This window comes from Thermobia domestica, chromosome 5, assembly GCF_964235325.1.
Source record: "Thermobia domestica chromosome 5, izTheDome1.hap1.1, whole genome shotgun sequence".
NCBI classification, from domain to species: Eukaryota; Metazoa; Arthropoda; class Insecta; order Zygentoma; family Lepismatidae; genus Thermobia; species Thermobia domestica.
The window spans coordinates 184,472,351-184,492,871 of NC_137458.1; the positions used below are offsets into that span (position 1 = coordinate 184,472,351).

The 20,521-nt window shown below is 36.8% G+C and overlaps 1 protein-coding gene across 2 annotated transcripts in view; it reads right to left on the minus strand.

Annotated features, from left to right (window-relative positions):
- LOC145686316 (uncharacterized) overlaps positions 1-20,521 on the minus strand; it is a 245,840-nt gene that overhangs the window by 112,959 nt on the left and 112,360 nt on the right. Inside the window, exon 8 of one of the 2 annotated variants that reach the window (XM_081759514.1) lies at positions 394-582. The exons of the other annotated variant lie outside the window; for it this stretch is intronic. Coding sequence (XP_081615640.1) covers positions 394-582 — 189 coding nt within the window. The remainder of the gene's footprint in view (positions 1-393; positions 583-20,521) is intronic. 2 annotated transcript variants of the gene reach the window in all.

A 20,521-nucleotide genomic window follows, 5' to 3' on the forward strand; every position in this document is an offset into this window, starting at 1 on the left:
AAATATTGAAATTTAAAATTATAACAATGTAACAGTTACAATCATGTCTCAATAATTGTGCAATAATTGCCCACATGAGCACAAGACTTCAGAGAAACTCAGTGCGTTTAAAACTTCAGTCTACTAAAATAAACACTGATGGAATATCAAAATTCTTATTTACTGAATTACAAAATCTCCGTGAAAATTATATGGAATATACAACCACACTTTTTTTATGAACGATAAAACGAAAAGTATCACAAACAAGATTAACGAAATCTCCAATTTGTGTTCTTAATAAAGATATGAGAGAGAGAGAAATATGTACTACACTTCACATATGAATTTAAGATTTGGTGTTTATCGATGTCCATTATAGCAACATAAAGCAATGAAAATATAGTATCTTACGTCATCTTCCTCTCCCTCTTCATCATCGTCCTGCTTTGCAGCTTCTTCAGCCCTTCTCTGAAACTCTCGCTCTAAACGCAAAGCGCGCAGCTGCTCCTCTTGTTGTGTAGTTCGTGATGACAAATTTTCTAATTCAAATATTTGTTGATCTCGCCATTGTCGTGCCGCTTCTCGTCTTCTTTGCTGTTCCTATTTGGTGCATTAAAAAAACGTACTTGAAATAACAAACAAATGAAGAGAGACACAACTAAAATCCCGTAAAAATTAAACTAACTGAAAACTAACGAAATACTATAACTCAGTTATTCTCTTAAAGTAGCGGAAAGGATATCGACGAAATTTATAAAAATGAAAATATAAATAAAGTTAAAAAAAAAAAAAAAAAAAAAAAACAGTATGAGAAAATTTAATTGCGAACAAATATAAAACAAGAGTAATTTACAATAAAGTAGAATAATATATTTATCATAATAGTCAATAAATATATTTTCGAAGAAGTTGATAAAAGGCAGTATACGCTTGGCAAATATAAATTTTAGGTCTTTGGCCGTTTAGGGTATCTGTCGTTGAGGTCTTGTGTCATTTAGGAAATCTGTCGTTGAGGTCTTATGCCGTTTAGGACTTCTGTCGTTCAGGTATTGTGCGTTTAGGACTTGCGCCTGATCCATTCACTTGCTTTAGTTCTGAAATTATCCACAAGCGCACAGAACTCCGACAGTGCAGCAGTTACCACAATGCTGTTATGTGCGTAATTAATTGCAACCGTAGCAGCTTAATGCTAAAACTATTATAATTATCCGGCGGTTAGGACGCGGTTAAACACCAGGTCCGCCTTCATGTAGCGGACTGTCATCGTCTGGAACGGGGTGGAGCTGAGAGAGCGGGTTCATTGTTTCATGCATGACTCACTCTTCATCCCCATCTTCTCGTATGCCCTCTCAGCCGCGAATAATCTACAAAACTTGCGGGTTGTTGGTGGGAGTTTTAGAAAGTGAATGGTCCGTGGACGTCTTCCACAGTCTGGGGTGTACATGCACCCAACCCAACCTGCTCTTGTGTGCGTCCAGTGTTTGTGTTGTCCGGTGTCCGAGTCTGAAATATATATACCTCTCCGATAAACACCACCTTTACGAAGACACTTATGTGTCGGGTGGGGAGGATTGCGTGCTACAGTGAAATTTAGAGCTGTGTCGGTGGTAGTTCACTACCAGAAGGGCCACCCCTACCGAATTGGTCTAAATGGAGTAGCCAGACGAAGATATTTGTGGTAGAAACCAGCAGTTCTCCAGTAGCCACGTTGGCGGAAATCATAGTGATTGTTACGGCAACTTCGACAGTAGTCCCAGGCATGGTCAGAGTGACTTTAACGGCTGGGATACTACAGGGTGGAAGGCAACGGGAAACCACCACTCTATCTTCCGTAGTTTGCTCGCAGCAAAAATAGAACATATGAACAATGGTCTTTCGCAGGTCAAAATGTAGTTCCGGAGGTAAAATATCACCCCATTCGGATCTCCGGGAGGAGTATGGCTTCGGAAGAACTATTGGACGAGAGGGTAATAATGGGGGGAAGACAGAGAGAAAGAAAGACAAGGAAGAGCAAAAGGTTTAGGATAGGGACATGGAACGTACGTACTATGTTACAGGGAGGAAAATTAGAAAATCTTAAAGAAGAAATGAAACAAAACAATTTAGATTTGGTAGGCGTTTGTGAAGTTAGATGGGAAGGTAATGGGGTATTGAACAGCGAAGGATATAGAATGTTTTATTCAGATAATGAAAAGGGCGGTCATAATGGCGTAGGAATAATTCTTGGAAAGCGCTTAAAGGAGAAGCGCTGAAAGTAGAATTTATTGATGATAGAGTTATGATGTTAAGACTTAAAGGGAAAACGAAGGATCTAGTGGTGATACAGACATATGCACCGACGACTTCGCATGCAACTGAAGAAGTAGAGGAAAATTATGAGAAAATAGAAGAAATTATAGATAGGGAGAAGAAGGGTGCATGCATAATTCTAATGGGAGATTTCAATGCAGTTGTGGGAGAAAAACAGGAAGGTAGTATCGTAGGCAAATATGGTTTAGGCGAAAGAAATGAAAGAGGAGAGGGACTGGTGAATTTCTGTAGACAGAATTCACTAGTAATTGGGAACACTTGGTTCAATCAGCACAAGAGAAGAAGATATACATGGAAATCACCAATAGACGGCGGAAGATATCAGACAGACTATGTTATAATTCAGGACAGGTATCGGAATAGCTTAACGAACGCGAAGACCCTTCCCGGGGCTGATTTTTTCTCTGCTCATAATCTTGTGCTGACCAAAGTAGATATTCAACTGAAAAATGTAGGCAGAAGAAAAATAGGTAACAAAGTGTTGAGTACTGAAAAGTTGAAAAACGAGGAAATAAGAAATCTTTTCGCTGAAAAATTCGAAGAAAAACGTTCAAACGAGGAAAGAATAGGCGCAGGTAGTAACGCTCGGTGGAACATATTAAACGTTGCTTACAGCAGGCTGCAGAAGAAGCAGTAGGTTACAGCGAACACAAAACTGCTAAGAAACCATGGGTTACAGAGCAGATGTTGCAGAAAATAAAAGAGAGGAAGATGTGGAAACAGGTTGAACAGAACAGGGCAGAAAGATGTACAGAAAGTTAAATAATGAGTAACGAAGAGAAACAGACAGAGCGAGGGAAGAGTTTTACAAAAGAAAATGCGAGGACATAAAAGAATTAGAAAGAGTTGGGAAATATGAGTAAATGTACAAGGAGGTGAAATCTATGGAATTTCGGAGGAAACAAGGGGGTATTGTGATGGCAGTAGAAAATAAGAATGGGAAGGTAGTCAGCAAGAGAAATGAGGTCATAGGAAGGTGGAAAGAATACGTTGAAGACTTGTATGAGAGTAGGGATAGACCGTGTAGCCTAAATGTTGAAGTAGAAAATGAAGTAGGAGAGGATGATAAAGGATTTAGTATTCTTCGGGATGAGTTTGAAAAGGCTATATCCGAGATTAGGAATGGAAAGGCAACGGGAATAGATAACACACCAATCGAATTCATTAAAAATATAGGAGACAAGCGAAAGAAAGAATTGTTCCGACTATGCAATGAAATATATGAAACAGAAGAAGGCCAAAAGACTTTCTGAAAACGATCATGATACCGATGGCTAAGAAATCGAACCCAAAGAGATGTGAGGATTATAGAACTATTAGTCTCATATCTCATGCAGCTAAAATTCTGCTCCGAATACTGAACAGGAGGTTATATGAAAGAACAAATAAAGATGTTGAGGAGGAGCAGTTCGGGTTCAGAAGAGGCAAGGGTACAAGAGATGCAATCGGATTATTGAGGGCGATCGGTGAAAGATTTATAGAAAAAGGAAAAGAGATGTATGTTATATTTATTGATCTAGAAAAGGCTTTTGACCGCGTGAATTGGGAATTGCTGTTGGGAGTTCTAACGAAGATAGGGTTGGAATGGAAAGATAGAAGACTCATAAGAAACTTATACATGAACCAACAAGTAAGTGTTAGGATAGGGGAAGAACTGACAGAAGAGAGTGCAATTGGAAGGGGAGCTCCACAAGGATGCTGCCTCTCGCCAACACTATTTAATGACTATCTAGAAGAGATAGTGAAAAAGAGCCTATATGATGATCATGGCATTTCGGTAGGAGGTAGAATGATTAGATGCATAAGATTTGCAGACGATATGGCGCTTCTTGCAGAATCTGAAAAGAAAATCAATAAAATTTTAGAAAAAATGAAAAAAGATTTTGAAGAATATGGGATGAAAATAAATGTTAGAAAGACAAAAGCCATGGTGATTGGAACGAAGGGGTCTGTGCCAAATATAAAAGTAGGCGGGGAGAAAATAGAACAAGTGAATAGTTTTCGATATCTGGGTAGTATTCTTAGTAATAACATGAAATGCGAACGTGAAATAAAAGCAAGGATAGGAATGGCGAAAGAAGACTTTAAAAGAAAGGAAAGTCTGTTTTGTGGGACCTTGAACAAAGAGTTGAGAAAAAGACTCATAAAATGCTGCGTGTGGAGTGTTGTACTATATGGGGCGGAAACGTGGACATTACGTAAAGGTGACGAAAATCGACTGGAAGCCTTCGAAATGTGGGTGTGGAGAAGAATGGAAAGAATTAGTTTGGTCGAGCGGAAAACGAATGAGAGTGTGTTAGAAATGGTGGGTGAGAAAAGAACACTTTTAGATATTATTAGGGAGAGGAAGAGAAACTGGTTGGGACATTGCCTAAGAAGAGGCACGGGTTCAGAAGAGGCAAGGGTACAAGAGATGCAATCGGATTATTGAGGGCGATCGGTGAAAGATTTATAGAAAAAGGGAAAGAGATGTATGTTATATTTATTGATCTAGAAAAGGCTTTTGACCGCGTGAATTGGGAATTGCTGTTGGGAGTTCTAACGAAGATAGGGTTGGAATGGAAAGATAGAAGACTCATAAGAAACTTATACATGAACCAACAAGTAAGTGTTAGGATAGGGGAAGAACTGACATGAGGAACGTCCTAGAGGGTATGGTGGTGGGAAAGAGAGGGAGGGGCGAAGGAGGCTACAATTAGTGGATGATATAAAAACAAAGATTATACGCGAACACGAAGAAATTAGCGGAGCACCGTGGAGCATGGAAGCTTCTCAGCTGCGGCAAGTGACCTGCCAATAAAGGCAGAATACCTACGCTCATATATATATATATATATAAATGAAAACATAGAAAAGTAAAAAAGAAAAAAATACAAAAATAATACAAGTTCAAAATGATAAAAAAATCCGCACCTTTTGTTCTCTTGTGTGCTGGTGGAGATCTATTTTTCTCTTCCTTTTTTTTTTTTTTTTTTTTTTTTTTTTTTTTTTTTTTTTTTTTTTTAAGTTCCAATTCTTCTTTCTTCAGGGCCACATGTTTCTGTCGATGGGAATGGTTTCCTGCATCTCCATTTCACTTCACCGCGTCTGGCCCACGCTGATCTTATGACGGGGGCGTGCTTATGGGATAGTCAGGGGAGTAGCGTAAATTTTCGCAAGCACCCCGTTGTGAAATTGCGGCGATCACACACATTTTCTCGTTATAAATGTATTTAATAACAACTTTGTACCGACACTAAAAATATTTAAAATTGGGCCCGGGCTCACCCTTTCGTAAAAAAGAGCAAGACAAACTCTCAAGTTGTAGATAGCGTGGAAAATACAAGTATCGCGACGCCTGTAGTCCTATATCTTGTTATTAAAGATGGAGATGATAGTGCCAATGCTGAAGCTAAACGTCCGAGTGTTATTAAGGATTTGTCTCCTTTCCCCATTACTTATTACTTATAACGCCGGACAGGTTAAAGATACCACGAAATTACGGATGCCACTTTACTGGTAAAAACGGTCGACAAGAAGCAAACAGCAAAGATACTCAAATTAACTTCCATTTGACCAGTAAATGTGTCGATAGAACCCTGTCGTTTACTGAACATCTCTCGCGGTGTGATATAATGTTGGGACCTCCTAAGTGTCACCGACGACGAGATCAAATCGGAGCTGGTTGACCAATCCATTCTAGAGGTAGCTCGCCTTGAAAGTAAGAAATCTACTGAACTCGTTGCTACTCAGTCACTTATTCTAATTTTCAGTTTGCCTACACTTCTGGACTACATGAAGGCTGGTTATTACCAACTTAAGATCTATCCCTACATTCTCAGTCCCCTGCGCTTTTCAAATGTCAACATAGCACATTGTGTAATACGAGTGCTGCTCTTTGTGTGAATTGCGGTCTGGGTAGTCATGGTACGAAGACTTGTACAATGACCCAGTCCTTTTATGTCAACTGCAAGGGTGAAGATTCTGCTTGGGCTCAAGATTGTCCAACCTTTCAACTTGAGAAACACATCCGAGAGCTGATAGTTGTTGAGAAGACCTCTGCTACCGATGCTAAGCGCCGTTTAAAAAAAAGAGCTTTTTCCTCGCTTTCTGTGTTCTTTACTACTGTTGCAGCTACCTCTTGTAAATATGTTGCAACTTAGACGTCTGACGTTCCCAAACTGATCTTGTTCCTGACAAAAGTCCAGAAATTCAGACCCCAGTCGCATTGACTGGCGAACCCCTAAAAACTCCACGTGTTTTTGATAGTGATGATGTTCGGCGAACTTCATCTTTTTGCCGCTCACATTATATCGCCGGCATACATGTCAGTCATATTTAGCCAGTATACACGTCAATTCAATTATACGGTTCTTTCCCCGAGGGAAAAAATAAATCCACCTGTTCGTAAGTTACCTTCAGTTTCTTTCAAATGTGGTATGTTCGAAGACAACCTGATGGATGCTAAATGGACGGTACTTGGCTCACGTGAAAAAGTTCACCTCAAACGTTGATTTCTGTTGATGTTTTATTGCTTTTAACTATTGTTATAGTTATATATTTTGTTTATTATTATTATTATTATTATTATTATTATTATTATTATTATTATTATTATTAGTATTTATTGTAATTGCTATTTATTTTCTCTACTGTTACTATTATTACTATTTATTATTATTGATATATATTTGATATTCTCACATATTTATAACTTTGTCTCTTCATTTAGATTTTTAATTCTCTTTTGCTGCAGTATATTGAGATTTGATATGTTGGTTTTTAAGTTTTGTTTATGGTAGTCGTCTTGATCATGACGAGGACAAATAACCTCGATGCTCACGTTCCATTAAAATTCAATAAATCAATCCAACAACTTGTGTTAGCTGTAAACAACTTCAGATGGAAACCAAGAAGACGTAGTAGTCACCCATCGTCAAGAATCACCAAATAACAAAGATCAACGAAGTCAGGCGACATTTTAGGATAAAAAAAGCCAACACACCGCAGAAGACATCTATCTCCACCAATTGATTATGATCTCCACTCTATAGGAAGCCTGGACTCAGAGATACCTACCTACACTTTTGCCGCAAGAGTTTTTTCTATTACATAGCTACTAATCAAAGACTCTTTCTGATGCTGCGATGAGTTCAACTCTTAATTTATGCATAGACAAAGAACATCTAAATAATATTAGAGAAGATGTCAAAACTAACTTATTCGCAAGTTATTAGAAAAACAGATGGAATACTATGATGCCAAATATACACAACGTAGTTTTGAACCTACAGAAAAAGTTTTTTTTTTTTAATCTATTTCGCTAAGTCGGTGTTTCCGAATCATTCTTATCACTAAGGCCCGGATTTTTATGTAGTACAAAGTACCGAAATATGTACATAAATATGTAACAAAAATCAATGAAATATGTAAGAAATATGTTAAAAATATGAGAATATGTAAAAATATTCTTTCGTGTTTATTTTGCGTCTGTGCTATTTTTTTAGCTAATAAATATACTGTAACATCTTTGTGTAATAACTTCCTACAAATACGTACAAATTTTCAAGAGAAACAAATGAAAATATGTATCAAAGTAAAAAATCTCATTATTGAACATAAAAAATATTGATTTTTTTCTAGCTTCTCGCTAACATTTGCAATCCACCCGAAATTACTTACAATGTACGCTAGTGAACATTGAACAATAGGATTTTTGAACGCACTTTGAGAATCACGTACTGCTGCACTGGACTCTGTAGGAAATGTGGTGACAAATGACTTTACAGCATCAAAATTTTCATTGTAGAAGTTAACAGCTTGTATCCAGGTGCCACACCGTGTCAGTACAGGCTGCGGTGGTAGCGACATATTTGGTAGCATATTGTTGTAGCACTGCACACGACCAGGAGCTTTCACAAAAACTTTCTTAGTAGAAGACATAAGCTCATTGACTTCAGGGAAGTTGATCCACACTTCCTCTGCTACACGATGTAATCCATGGACCATAACAGCACATATGAATGAGGTTTGCGTAGAACATTTTAAGCGCATCGGCAGCTCTTAACATGTACGCTGCAGCATCAGAACACATCAGCAGCACTTTTTCTGCAGGAACACTTTCTGGCCACAACACTCTAAGTCCATCATTTACGAAACGTGCAACTGTGGAATGGTTTGTTTTGTCCAAAACTTTTGAACAGATAAGAAATGGTCGTGATGGAGAATCAGGGTCAAGCTTTTCTACTACCAGATTGGCAACGAAATGTCCCAATACGTGTGTAGTTTCATCCACCGCAAACCATATATGCGAATCACCAATTTAAGCTCGAATGTGTTTGATAGTATCTTCATAGCACACATCCAAATAATTCTTGCGGATAGTAGATTCGTCAGGAATGTCTCTCTTGCAATATTTTTCCAAAAAGGACGCGAACTGTGGGACTTGCAATTTATACCACGGTATGTCTGCTGCTATGAACGCATTGGCAAGGTCTTTGTAAAATTCACTGCTATTTTCAGATGCTGGTTTTATTTGGGTTAAAAGTTTTTGCTTTGTGGCACGCTGTAACACCTTGTTTTTCATGTGAATAGCTGTTTTCGTGTTTTGGTCCAATAGCGACTTCATTGAACAGCCCACTTTCTTATCGAATACTTGACAAAACACAATTTTACCGTCTGTGATATAAGCGTCATCCATAGCTATCCACGATTTCAATTTTGACGCTAAAGAGGAAGCCATCATTGAAAACAAGAAACAAACTGACTCGGTCACAAGCTGCACACTAACAAACCGGTCGTGAAACTGAATCTTTTTTCCCTTTGTTTGAAGGAAGAAGTGGCGAAGTAGCCATCGAGTCATACAAAAGCGATTTTTTATTCAATTTAAGAAACAAGTGATAAAGCCTAGCCGCTCCAATCACCTCCCTCTTACCGCCACCCCCACCCCCACCCGTAGAGGTTGCACATACAAAAAAAAAAAAAAAAAAAAAAGATGAGAGAGCCAGTCAACTGTGTGCGTTTTAGTTTGTTTCTTCGGCACACATCCGAGTGGCACAAAAATCCTTATATTGTAAGCACAAAAATTCTTATATTGTTTTCTTTCTTTATACATATAAAAAAAAAAAAAAAAAAGATTTTTTTTTTCAGGATTGGAAGCGATAACTGACGACGTTTCTTTGCATATTGTAGGGTGTATGATTTGTTTTAACCCAGCTTTCCCGCAATGCAAATCGGTTGAACAGAGTGAAAGAAAAAAAATACAGATAATTAAATAAAGTACTTTTTGAGTTATTGTTCTATATATAGGCCTATTTTTATTTGCGTATTATTTAAAGAAAATTAGCGAAAAGGAGCAAGGAAACTGAATTTATGTAAAAATATGTACAGTAGACGGAAAATATGTAACAGACTTCAAAATATGTAACGTGATTTTGGTTTATATGGCTCTTTACTTCGTAATTTGCGAACATTTCATATTTTCACCAGCGTACATACAAAGGAAAAGATATGTAAAAACATAAAAATCCGGGCCTTACTTATCACGCTATGTTGGGCCTGCTACTATACTCAATAAGATAAACCCAAATTTATAGAGTCCAATTCCCAGATTCTTTACGCAATCAGGTGCAGGAAATTTCAATTTATAGAATTAAACATTATTACGAAGATACTGACGGAAACTAACACAAAAATCTTACTTCTCTGATTGAACGAGCGAAGGCAGTTAAACATCCTTTAGAAAAAAACAGCAGGACGAGTGCCAACGAAGAAATACACAACGGAATTCACGATGCATGATAGCACTATAAATATACAGCTTATCATTTAAATACTTATTTTCCTTTAACTGATAGGAGGAAAGAGAATAGAATAAGAAAATATATGTATCTAAATTACATCATTCACTTAGTTACGAACATTTTATGGAGCATATTTTGATCATTATCGCTTTTTACTTTTTAAAAAAAGAGAGAGTACTCACCATTAGAAGCAACATGTAAACACGTTTAGATGGATAAGTCACTTCTTGTTACAATACGAATAGTTCCTATTGTCTGTTATTTACAAAATGCTGATTCATTCTTCACTGAATGGAAAAACGCAAACACTGCATTTCCGTATTTAAAAGGCAAATTATCCGACCAAAGACAAGTAAACTACAATTCTTTATTTCCTCCATCATTCTTCTTATTCACTAAGAATTACATAATTGAGGAGTTTGATGCAATAAGGGCGTAAGTCTGAAATATGCAGTTGGAGAAAAACGATGTTGAAATAGTGCTTTTTTCTTACATAAAACAACGTAATATGCAACATTTTATTCCGATATTGAATTGAAATGTTACCAGGAGGCTAAACAAGGATGGCAAAAGCCACAATGCGTTTGATGCAAAAAGGGCGTAAACTCGCTTACGCCCTTATTACATCGAACTCCTCAACTGTCAGTGACATTATGCCATATAAACATTATATAGGGTATTCGATAAATAAGGACCACAATTAGTTACATAGGGTATCCAAAAATTCAAGTTCATCATTATCATTGTTACTGGTATTCAACAATGGATTTTTTTAAAATTTAAATATGTGTTAAGTGCAGATCCTTTAAAAGTATTATATCTCATACAGAGTGTTTAAGAAATCACGCCGTTCATACTATGAACCATCTTTTTATTACAGTGCTAATTACTATTTTTCTAGTGCTTACAATTTTCTTTATTTTATGTTTAATATATCGACGTCTTCGCTCAACACCGCAAACATTGAAGAAACCTCGCCCCGATATATCACTACAAATTCCATTAGATACTTTTAACAACACCACTATTCATAATGTACAAACTATTACGCCGACTACAACATCTTTTATACTTAGTAAGTTGGTCAACATAAATTAATTATAAACGTCAAAGCATTAAAAAGAGCCTTTCCTCGAGGGAAATGACGTGAAATACCAATCCTGCCTGCATTCAAGGACTTCAGTGCTTTCTTCCACTATCTTCCTACTGCTTCGACAGTGATATTTATCTGTTTAGCGATTTTAGAGAGAGAGAGAGAGAGAGAGAGAGAGAGAGAGAGAGAGAGAGAGAGAGAGAGAGAGAGAGAGAGAGAGAGAGAGAGAGAGAGAGAGAGAGAGAGAGTGAGTGAGTGAGTGAGTGAGTGAGTGAGTGAGTGTGTGTGTGTGTGTGAGAGAGAGAGAGAGAGAGAGAGAGAGAGAGAGAGAGAGAGAGAGAGAGAGAGAGAGAGAGTGAGTGAGTATGTGTGTCCCACAAAAAAATAACCCTTTGCCTTATTTTTTGAACTGCCCTGGGGGCTGTAACGTACCAGGTGCTTCTGTGTACAATGTCATCGTACTACGTGTTTCTGTGTACAATGTCATATGCTCCTGTTTGTAAACATCACACCTCATGTATATACGTCGGAGTACTACACACCATGTGGGATTACTAGAGGAAGCTGATGATGAACCAGCAAACGACATGGCAGCAGTAGTGACACTGCCACCGGAACGCCTATATATTGGACACCAACCAATGGACAGGCACCAGTTTTCTGGTCTCACTTCTCTTGATTGCCTGCAGCACTAGGAGAACCCAACCTCAAAGCTTCTAGTCTGCTGCGAGACTCTTGGCTATACCTTTCCTTCTGTCTTAGCCTGCTTCGGGGCTCTGTGACCTTTCATCCTTCTTGCTACGGAGCATTGGGGATTCCTACGCCACTCTGCTTAACCTGCTTCGAGGCTCTATAGAGATCCTGTAGAGTGGTCTTGGGCTACCTAATTCCTACTTCACAACAGAGAAAAGTGTACTAAAGCATTTCTTTAAATACTGTTGTTATTGGAGGATTTTATAAATAATCCGGTAGTGGGAGTCGATTCCGGACACTGACTTAATTAACCTAGCTCTCCGCATCAGAAAGTTATATTTACCATAACAACTACGTATTTTAAAAGCTCTCAGACATTGGTTTTCCAGGAGCATAAAGGGCAAAGTAAAAACTGATAGAGGATGGAAAGGACAAAGCATTCCCCCCACTCACGAAAACCAAGAGGGTTTAAAAAATGGTTTTCCGTTCATGTCTCGACAACTGTTGGTAGTAGTGCATTGGGACAAATTGTGATAATGCTGTGTATATTTATTACGATGTAGGGGATTACATAGGACAGTTCCAGAAGAATGCTTATATCTCGGGAAGTAATAGTCCGAAAGACCTCAAAGAAACTGTTTTCGATTCAATTCAAGCTCCAGTGAACATACTGGTAGATTACGGAAGATAACTGAAAGGTTCTCAGTACTATTAAGGAATTACGTAAGATATTACTCGCTTCTACTGTGCATGGCACGGCACCATTATTAGTAGGCCTAGTGGTGGTGGTAATAGTAGAGTAGTGATAGTAGGATTATACTATTGAGCATCATGATGAAACATTAATGGAACAGCGGGCACTTTAGCCAGTAACGAATAAAAGCAGTAAGATGGAAAAATTATTCATACTTGTATTTTTCAGGTTTTAATTGTATCAAATATATTTTGAGGAATTCTTACAACTTTCCATGGTTTTCTTTCCAGCATCTATGCCTAGTACTTCTGAGGCGTCATCAACATGCACTAGTGAGACAGTTTCAGTACACCAGGAAAGAGACATGTAATGTAAAATCAAATGAAACAGAATGAAAACTGACGAAACGACCACAATGTCAAATTTTGTGATGAGAACGACCCAGGACGAAAAACAAGAAGAATTTAATGAACAAATAGCACGATTCATATACGCAACTAACTTAAGTTTCAGAATTGTAGAATATCCTGAATTTAAAAAGTTAATATAAATGCTACGCCCAGGATATTTACCACCATAAAAAAATAATGTCACATGTGATCTTTTACACAATGTTTACATGACAGAGAGGAAAAACTGTTTCGAAAACGTAGAACAAATTGTGTGTGTGAGTGTTGATGGTTGGTCTAGTGTACATAACAATCCTCTGCTGTGCGTTGCAGTTACAAAAGAGGATAGTGTTTTGTATTTATATGCAGATCGATACATCTGGTATATCACACACTTCAGAAGATTTATATGATACTGCTGTAAGTGCTATCAAAATTTGTGAACCATAATTTAAATGCTGTGTGTGTAGTTTGGTAACAGATAATGCAGCAAACATGGCGAAAGTGAAAAAATTGTTAAGTCAATCACAAAATTTCGATGTTATTACATATGGCTGTTCAGCTAATTTACTACATTTAATACCAAAAGGTCTGGTAGTTGAAAGTGTCAAGGAGCATGTGTTGTCTGTTGTGAAATATTTTAGAAAACAACATTTCGCATCCAGTAAATATCACGAAGGAGGCAGTCTTGAGCCACATATTCGAAAGTGCGGTGGAAGACTTTCGTTGACTGTTTGGCATTATATGTTAAAAACTGGGCAGTTTTAATGAAAACTTGTGAAGAACATCGTTCATAAATCAATCCAATTACGCAACAGAAAGTAAGCAATTCAAAAATAAAAAGACAGGGAAAGTTCGTGCTTAACACTTTAAAACCAACATCTGTTGCTTTAGGCCAAATATAGGGAAAAGACATAGCAGCAGATGCAGTGCGTATATGCAAAAATATTAAAGAAGGCTTGCACGATATGCTACAATACAAGGAGATAAAAAAGAAGTATGAAAACAGATACGAACAAGCTTTTACTTAAGGATGGTCTAAAGCCACGAAAAGTTTGTTTCTGTGATAAGAGATGGCGTTGCTATCGCCCTATCTTTTCAATGTAAATTAATATTTACAAAAAATGACTAATAACTTTTACAAATACTGAACTATGTTCTTCACTGTCAGTCTGCTGAAGATAATGACTATACGCAGCAATTGTTCCGTGCAGATTTTCGAATTGTTGACTCGTTCATTGTTGAGTTCAACTAATTGTTGCAGAGGAATTCAATGCCTCTCCCCTTACCATTTGTTCTAGAACTCAGGAATTCTGGTATTTAGTAAAGCATGATGTAATCTATAGGTTCTGTAATCAACCGAAGTTCGAGTCCCTGTTCGGGCGCCATTTATCTGTAACCGTCCTCAGTTCGTGGTCCATTTATTTGTAACCGGCGTGGTTCTGTTCGCTGTCCTTGGCTCGTGGTATTACCAATAAGTATGCTCCTGATACTTTAACTTACCTGGACAGGACGACGAAGACCTCTCCAAAGAAGGTTACAAACTGTTTCCCCAAAAAGCTCGTCGGTCTCAATAATGAGATGAGCATTAGGCGCCGAGAGGTTCGGGTGTCTCGTCTCGAAAACCTCACGGACGATCAGACGGTCATCCAGACCATAACGCACACAAACATCACTCATACGAACAACGAAAACACACTGGATTAATTGACACTATACTTATTTATTAGAACACTATTTTGAAAAAAAAAATAACGAAGAGAAATGAATACAACACTGGACACTAATAAATTTTGCCGCGGAAATTACGTTTTGCCCTTTACGGGAAATATAGCCCTTTATATATATATATATGATTATAATTCAGGTATCACTATAAATACTTTGCTCACACCATTAACACACTTGGGGGATTAGCACTGGGGAAAAGTTGTCTGGATCGTCCCACGATGAATCCAGTTGTTACGCTGAACAGCCCTGCAGCGTAAAGGTGAATCTTCAGTAAACACACAAAAGAAGATCTCTATAATGGAATACAGATATTGGAGGGCGCGTATATAACATTTTAAACGCACAAGGTCTGAGGACCTGGGATTTCACTGATTGGGGCTAGCCGTAAGAAATCGTCCTTCACCGGCTAAATAGCTTGTGCCCCTTAACACAACTTATGTTTGAAGTTCAACGCGAGATGCGTGGTTGCATCTTCCAGACCTGTAGTCAAACTCCCTGAGCGTCCAAGCTCAAGCTACGGATTGCAATGGTCAACAGAAAAGTGTTGGTAGTTCATTTCAAAAATTACTCAGTTAACTCACCTGTATGCACATACAAACAGAATACGGAAAACAATTTATGTTAATTTTAGTCAACTGCCCATAATGCACTAGACACGGCGATAACACTGGCGTGAGAAAGCATAGATAACGAACTGCAGAACAACGCAATTGGTGCCACTTCGGCTACTGGGACATCTGGTCAGCCCGTATTTCTCTAATCTATTGTAATGTTTCCATAAGCGATTAACGAAAGCACTTAATTCAGTTCCAAATAACTATAGAATTTATACTGTGTATATAATGAGTCAGGGAGAAACACTGAAATGGTTAGTCACTAACTGAAATGTTCTCAGCAAAAGCAACGTTTTAAATATATATATAAAAAAATAATGAAAGACTTCTTTGTCCAATTATGTGGGAAAGAAGCAATTCCCACCAAAGAAAGAACTTATGTGCGTTGCAGAATAAAGTATAAATCGAAAATAATGATCACAGTCTTTACGAAATATACAGAGTGTCCACAAAAAATCCTTCTATAACCTGGTAGCGGTTATAGTTCCAAGGTGACAATTTTTTGACATTTTGTTCTTTCCATTGTTGCAAGCTTTTAATTGCTGCAGAGAAATCATATGCCTCTCCCGTTATCATTTGTTCCAGGACACTGAAATTCTGGCATTTAGTACAGCACGATGTAATGTATAAATCACAAGTTGACATTTTCTTGAAATTTTGTTCTTTCCATTGTTGTAAGCTTTTAATTGTTGGAGAGGAATCCAATGCTTCTCGCGTTACTGCTTGTTCTATGACTTTAAAATTCTGCCATTTAGCAAATAATGCAGTAATGTATGAATATTAAGGCGAAGATTTTATTATGTATTTTCGTTTCCATTGTTGTAACCTTTTAATTGTTGTGGAGAAATCTGATCCCTTTCCCGTTATCGTTTGCACAAGGACAATGAAATTCTGTAACTGAGTACAGAATGAAGTAATATATGAACTTCAAGGCGAAAATTTTACAGCATTTTGTTCTTTCCATTGTTGTAAGCTTTTGATTGTTCAAGGAACCCAATGCTTTTCCCGTTATCGTTTATTCTAAGATTCTGAAATTTCGGCATTTAGTATACCGTGATGTAGTGTATGATTCATAAAGTAATTATTTTTCGTTATTTTGTTCTTTCCATTGTTATAAGTTTTTAACTGTTGTAGAGGAATTGGATGCCTCTTTCGTCATCGCTTGTTTTAGGTCTCTGAAATTGTGTCATTTAGTACAGAACCAAGTGATCTCTGAGTTTTTAAATGAAAATTTTACTACAATTTATTCTTTCCATTGTTGTAAGTTTGTAAACCAACCTTTGTTGTGAACCAACTTGATTTATGAAAAAAGTTTTTGTTATTCTCGGTATTATAATACATTAACATATTCAGCTTACCGAACTCACAGTTCTTCCCCGCTTTCTTTAACACCTGTTTTCTTTCCAAGTCTTCAATTTCGCTTCTCCCTCCAATTCGTTTCACTGTCCTTGAGGGGAGGGATAACGTTTTTCTGAAGACACTAGACGACGTTCTGTGAGTTTCCCTCTGATCACCAAACAAACACAAACAAACAAACAAACAAACACACACACACACACACACACACACACACACACACACGCGCACACACACACCTACCTACCTACCTTTCTGTTACACATTATATGTGGAAACAAATACCAACCACTCAAAGGTTTCTCAGTAACATCTATGAAAAGTTTAGAATAATTATGTAACTCTGAAACTAAGATATTAGAAAATATTGATTTCAAATTTGATAAATACAAACAATACGCGTACGTTTTTCAAGCGAGCAAATGCAGTATGACAACTCGCCGAGTGTTGTTGAGGGAAAACAATATTGTTTCAATGTCTTATTACTGCATCCATAAAACTCATGTAAATGGACTGGATAAACCACTCACCGCTGACAGCATAAACCTTCGAGCTATTTTGTCTTTACATCGCTATACTGATCTTATAAAATTATCTAAAAATGTTTAAATAAATAAATAAAACTAAACAAAGGATTGTTTACAATGAAATTATGTAAAAATATTTAAATAAATAAATAAAACTAAACCAAAGATTGTTTACACTTGCTTGTTACCTTTAATAAAAAAAAAAAGTTATTAATTATATTTCTGAAATTTCCACAAACACGATTATTTGTATTCAAGAGCATTATCAGTTAATTTATTAATCTTCCCAAGATTACTCGCAATTGACAATGAATGAAATGCATTCATTTCTCGAAGTGTACTTAACCTCGTCAACTTTTTTTTTTTTAATCGTCTCTTTTTATCGTAGTCCCTTTGTGCGCTATATGTGCTCGTTTGAGGACACATGTCAAATTTGTGCACTTACTATCAAAAGACAAACTAAAATAAATGTTTTACTCTTCTCCACTTTTGAATTGCCAAGCCCTTTCTTTGTTCGATTATTGTTCGTATAAGAATCAGTACACTTTCTCAACTATGAAATGAAAAGGAATCTTAGAGTTTTACGTCCTACACCTATGCCGGTTAGGTTGAAGGAGACGGTGATTATGAGAAATGAATGAAATGGTGGAATGAAGAAAGTGGGAGGAAACAGGAGAACCCCGAGAAAACCCAAGAGCACGGTGTTTGTCCATCACATTTCCCAACTATATAGACATTTAGAGACTGAGATTATAAGATTTTAGTAAGATAAGTACTTTCAATTTAAATTTAATCTTTGTCGCTCGGAGGATGATACGATGGGTCACTGGTAGAGTGCTCACCTCTAGTGTGAGGCATCCTTGGCTTGATCCCGTCAACGCAAATTTTTGGTGGACAACACTGTCGCCGTATCTTTCTCGGGGCTTTTTCATTTCCTAAAACATTCTCATTCCGCCAATTCTATCATAATCATTCACTTCCATTACAGTCACCATGTTTTCTTCTCTTATCGTTACTGTAAAGTAAAAATTATCCAGAAAGCAACCAAAAGTGTTGTTGAATTGAAACATTACTGAGAAATCAGACTATTCGATTATGCATATAGCAGTGATGGAATAGGACATGGGCCACTTGGGTCTCGACTTTTGTCTGAGTCATCCGGGTCTGGGTCTCGCTTCTCAGACTCGGTCTGATTCGGTGATTGAACGAACCCGGAGACCCAATTATATCCAGAAACTCAGATACAGCTGGTGACTGAGAAGCAACCGAAATAGCTCTGCAGAATTATTGCAAAATTTTATTTTATACTTGATTAATGATGTTCACTGCTTGAGCTCGAACATTCATTTGCCCGATTCTTGATGTGACATTTCTTAATCAAGATACCACGTTTTGAATATTTCAAATATAATTTTATGTTTATTCGTCTTCAAGCATGCGGTTTTTGATTATGGCCTATACAAAAAAGAATTAACAAAAACTGATTAACCTCAGCCGTATTTTTATGTTCTAAACAAGAAGCTTTACAGGTCGATTAAACATTAACGATCTATCGTAAGAGAAATACGTGACTTATCTTTTCTTTTCGATTTTGAATGTTGGTACCCTTATAAACGTTGTAGTTATCTTTCAGTGCAATACTTGACACAAAGAAGCAAACAAGTGAAAAATAAAATTATATTTAGTGAAAAGGCGATGAGAGAGGAGAAAATCAGGTTTGTTAGAACTGCATTAGTAGCCTCACACATCGGGTCACTCCGGATGATGAGTCGTGGTTTCTCAGTCACGGGTCTTTCTGGGTCTGATTGCAGTGTGTCTTCCGAGTCATGTTTCATTAAGTCTGTTTCATTATTCCATCAGTAGTAGACTATCTATATCGCAACATCAAACATGTTATAAGAAAAACGAAAACAAAAATATGGAAATATATTGACATATCAAAAAATCGAAAACTGAATACTGAAAATATCAAATACCGAAAACATCGATTTGTAAATGTTTCGGTATTGATGTTTAGATATTCGAAAATATCTTATGGATGGATCAATATATCAAAATATCGCACAGTTCTAGTTAGGATGCAGATAAGCATGTAGCGACACGTCTCATAAAGACTCGTTCTCGCATTCTCCAAACAAACGATGCTTAAATACACTGTCTAATATTAAACTCGTGATTTGGCTTGGTCTTCAAAGTAGAATTTCTACCACAGAATTATTGTAGTTTCTGAACCCGCGATAATCGAATTTGTGTGCTGTCAATAATTAACTTTGTTATTAAACATGGAAAACAAGTGACGTTCTCTACCTGATGTTTGCTTTTTCATCCTATACAACTCAAGCTCGCATTATGATAAACCAAATACCGTATTGACCGCAATATAAGCCGAATATTTTATCATAATTTCAATTGTAAAAAATTAGGGTGCGTTATATGTTTTCGACCTTACTAAAATTATGGCACTTCTTCACACCATATGCTGTTTCAAATATGTTGATTCCTCATTTCGAAATAACGATTAAACAACAACAGCTGTGTATAAACTGGCCATAGTATACAGCATTGTCGAAACTAACTTTCAGTAGTTAACAAAAGTAGTTTGGCAACTTTGATGACTCAAAAAAAAAAAATCAATAGGCAGTGCAAATTTTATAACACATTAAAATATGTTAAAGCACTCAAAACAATTAGAAATACGTCAGATGCACATGTGTGAAATTGTCCTCCTTCTAAATTTCGATTCAAAGCCAAAATCAATCATTTGTATTCTATTTGTGATTGATTATTATGAAGAAATAATAATTTATTTCAAAAACAAACGAAATATTTAAAAAAATAAAGCTCACACCACTCTACACTCAATTTTTAAAATTTGATTCAAAACTAGGGACGCGCACAAGACAAGACGAGTCGAAATTTAAATCTGTCTCTACTCGTATCAAGAAAATGCTGTCTCGACTCGGCGAATTCAAAATCTAAACCCATCGTTTGTTTGAAAAATATAAAAATAAATTTTTACATAACACACATGTATCTAGACAATTTATATAGACAGACACACACACACACACATTATATATATATATTTATTAGGGTGGTCCTTAATTTTTGATTTCTTAATTTCTTTGGACTCACCCCCTAAAATGGTTCCATATGGGACTAAATTAAGGAAGGAAAAAAATTAACTTCATTGAATAATATTAAATGGTGCCCCAAGCGACCTAAAATTTTAAATCCGATTACAGTACATAATATATGGGAAAAATCTGGAATAAAATCTTGTAATTTAGAAACGGCTTAAGGGAACGCAAAAATACCCTGGATAATGGAACTAGAGGAATAAACACATCT